Raw genomic sequence first — 2,420 nt, forward strand, 5'->3', positions numbered from 1 at the left:
TGAAAATACACTAGAGATATATTTATATTTTTTTTTTTTTTTGAAAAATTTATGTTTTTTTCATCCCTCTACATTTTTTTTTTTTTTGTTAAAAAGATATTTTTGTAATGGTCCGTAAATGAACATCAACGCGAAATATTTTTATAAATAGCTTAACACTTTTCGAAAGTAATTCAACAACAACAACAACAACGAACCCGAACCCTTTTATGTAAAAAAGCAAAATAAAAAAAGGATGATGGCGATGATAGAGAGAGAAAATTTTTTTATTTTTAGATTTTCGACATTTTTTTTTAACCGTAAAACATTTTCATTGTGTAAATTTTATATTTAGCAACCTTGAAAATGCATCAATTTTTATATATAATAAAAAATGCAAAACTGCGACTTGTGTTTTATGTTAAAGGAAAAACATAATCGAATCAGTTTTCTTTGTTTTTCCTGGAGTTTCGCCCTTCCTTTTCTAAGGAATATAAATTTTGAAATGTAAAAAATAATGCGTGTTCTACAAAAGTATATCTACCATACTTAATGTATCTTTGATTCTAATAATGACGTCATTAACAACGGTGTATGTGTGTGTGTGTGTGTGTGTGTGTGTGTGTGTGATTGTTAAATACAACGTGTAAATCTGTGTCATGGTTTTTTACCCGGTAAAGATTCGATTGAGTTAAGTTATTTTCTTTACCACATTTTAAAAGAGTTTTCCAAAAAGTACCTTAATGTAAAACTTACATGCCATCGATAATAATGCGTCAGAGTCATAGGCGAATATTATTTTACTAAGACGACTTATATATCTTAGTGTCATTGAAACTCAAATAAAAGGTCATTTTGTGACCTTCTGAATCATGTTCTGGTTGTGGACCCAAGTCTTTCACTGTTTTGTCGTAATATAAATGCGTTAGGCAAACTATTATTGACCTATTTTATCAACTAAAAAAAAAAAAAAAAAACAGTTATTAATATTTAAGATAACTATAAAAAAAAAATATTTATTTATTTATTCAAAAAAAAAAAACTTATTAATTATTTATATTAAAAAAAAATTAAAATTTTGTTTATTTTACTTTCTTTTTTTTTTTCTATCAAAATTTTAGTTATAAAATTTGAAAGGGTTTTTACAAAAAAGTAAAAGTAATATTTTTTTTAAACTCTTAATCAAAGCCCAGAATATTTTTTTGAATATTTAATTTCGATGGTATTTTTTTTTTTTTGGAAAATAATCGATTTTGTAATAAAATTGTTTTTTATTTTTTATCCAGGTGGAACAAATCACGGCTGAATATAAAGTAAGAGCTTTGCAATTTCATCCAGATAAAAACGATGGTGATAAAGAAGCAGAAATAAAATTTCAAAAAATGAAAGTGAGAATTTTGTAATAAAAAAATTTACCGAAAAGGAAAATTTTTATTACTTTTTTTTAAATGAAAATTTTTTCAGGAAGCAAAAGAAACATTGTGCGATCCGGAAAAAAGAGCAAATTATGACAAATGGAGAAACAGCGGAATATCCGTGAGTTATAAACAATGGCTCGGAATGAAAGAACACGTGCATCAGGTATTAAACTCATTTAAAAAAAAAAAAAAACAAAAAACTTTACCTCGACAAAAAAAAAAGAAAATGGAAAATTTTTGTTCCAGTCGATGCATTGGGCAACTCATAAAACCAAAGATAGAATGCTTCCTGAGGGATCGAGTTCAGCAGCTCAGAGGGCAGCAAGCAGCGGTCCTCCAGGTGCTCATCGTCGTGCATCCGAAGGCGGCGCTAACATACATTGGGGAGGTAGAGGAAACGTTCAGTGGGATTCATCAGCTTCATCTGAAATCGTCAATAAATTTCGAAATTACGAAATATAATTTTTCCGAGCTCAAACCTCCCTAAAGGTCTATATATATAATACATCTTTATAAATTTACAATTTTAATTTAATTAATGTTAATTATATATAAATGTTGTAAAGGTCCAAATGGGTTTATTTTAAAAAAAAAAAAAAACCCAAAATTCCACTTTAAATGTGATATTTGAAAAAAAAATCTTCTTATTTAGATGTTAAAAAATTTCTTTATTTATTACCTAGTTGTAAGAAAAGTTATTTCCGATAAAAGGGTAAAAGCCTTCATGCGAAACTACAAAAACTGCTAATGGATTTTATTATTATTATTATTATTACTATAAATAATACATATAAATATATCGAACTGCTTTTTTTTAACGTTAAAAATAAATCAAATCGTGTAAAAAAAAATATATATATATACGAAATATTACTTACCACAATAATTAATTATTCCACATCGGGTCCAATAATCGCAACACATTATGTTTTTATGTTTTCTGAACAAACAAAAACATTAGCCAGTTATCCAATAAATTGTTTCGCATTTAGGATAATTAAGACTGGAGAGACTGCTATATAA

General features: G+C 26.6%; 1 protein-coding gene across 1 annotated transcript; it reads left to right on the forward strand.

The window, feature by feature from the left end:
- Positions 1–638: 638 nt before the first annotated feature.
- Phum_PHUM362620 (J domain-containing protein, putative) lies at positions 639–1,859 on the forward strand (the record flags this gene model as incomplete). The annotated part of the gene is made up of 4 exons (XM_002428043.1): positions 639–653; positions 1,266–1,367; positions 1,444–1,560; positions 1,644–1,859. 4 exons carry the CDS (start codon positions 639–641, stop codon positions 1,857–1,859), a joined length of 450 nt encoding a protein of 149 aa, XP_002428088.1.
- Between the last annotated feature and the right edge of the window lie 561 nt (positions 1,860–2,420).

The sequence above is a fragment of the Pediculus humanus genome, genomic scaffold (assembly GCF_000006295.1).
Source record: "Pediculus humanus corporis 1103172107780 genomic scaffold, whole genome shotgun sequence".
Classification (NCBI taxonomy): Eukaryota; Metazoa; Arthropoda; class Insecta; order Psocodea; family Pediculidae; genus Pediculus; species Pediculus humanus.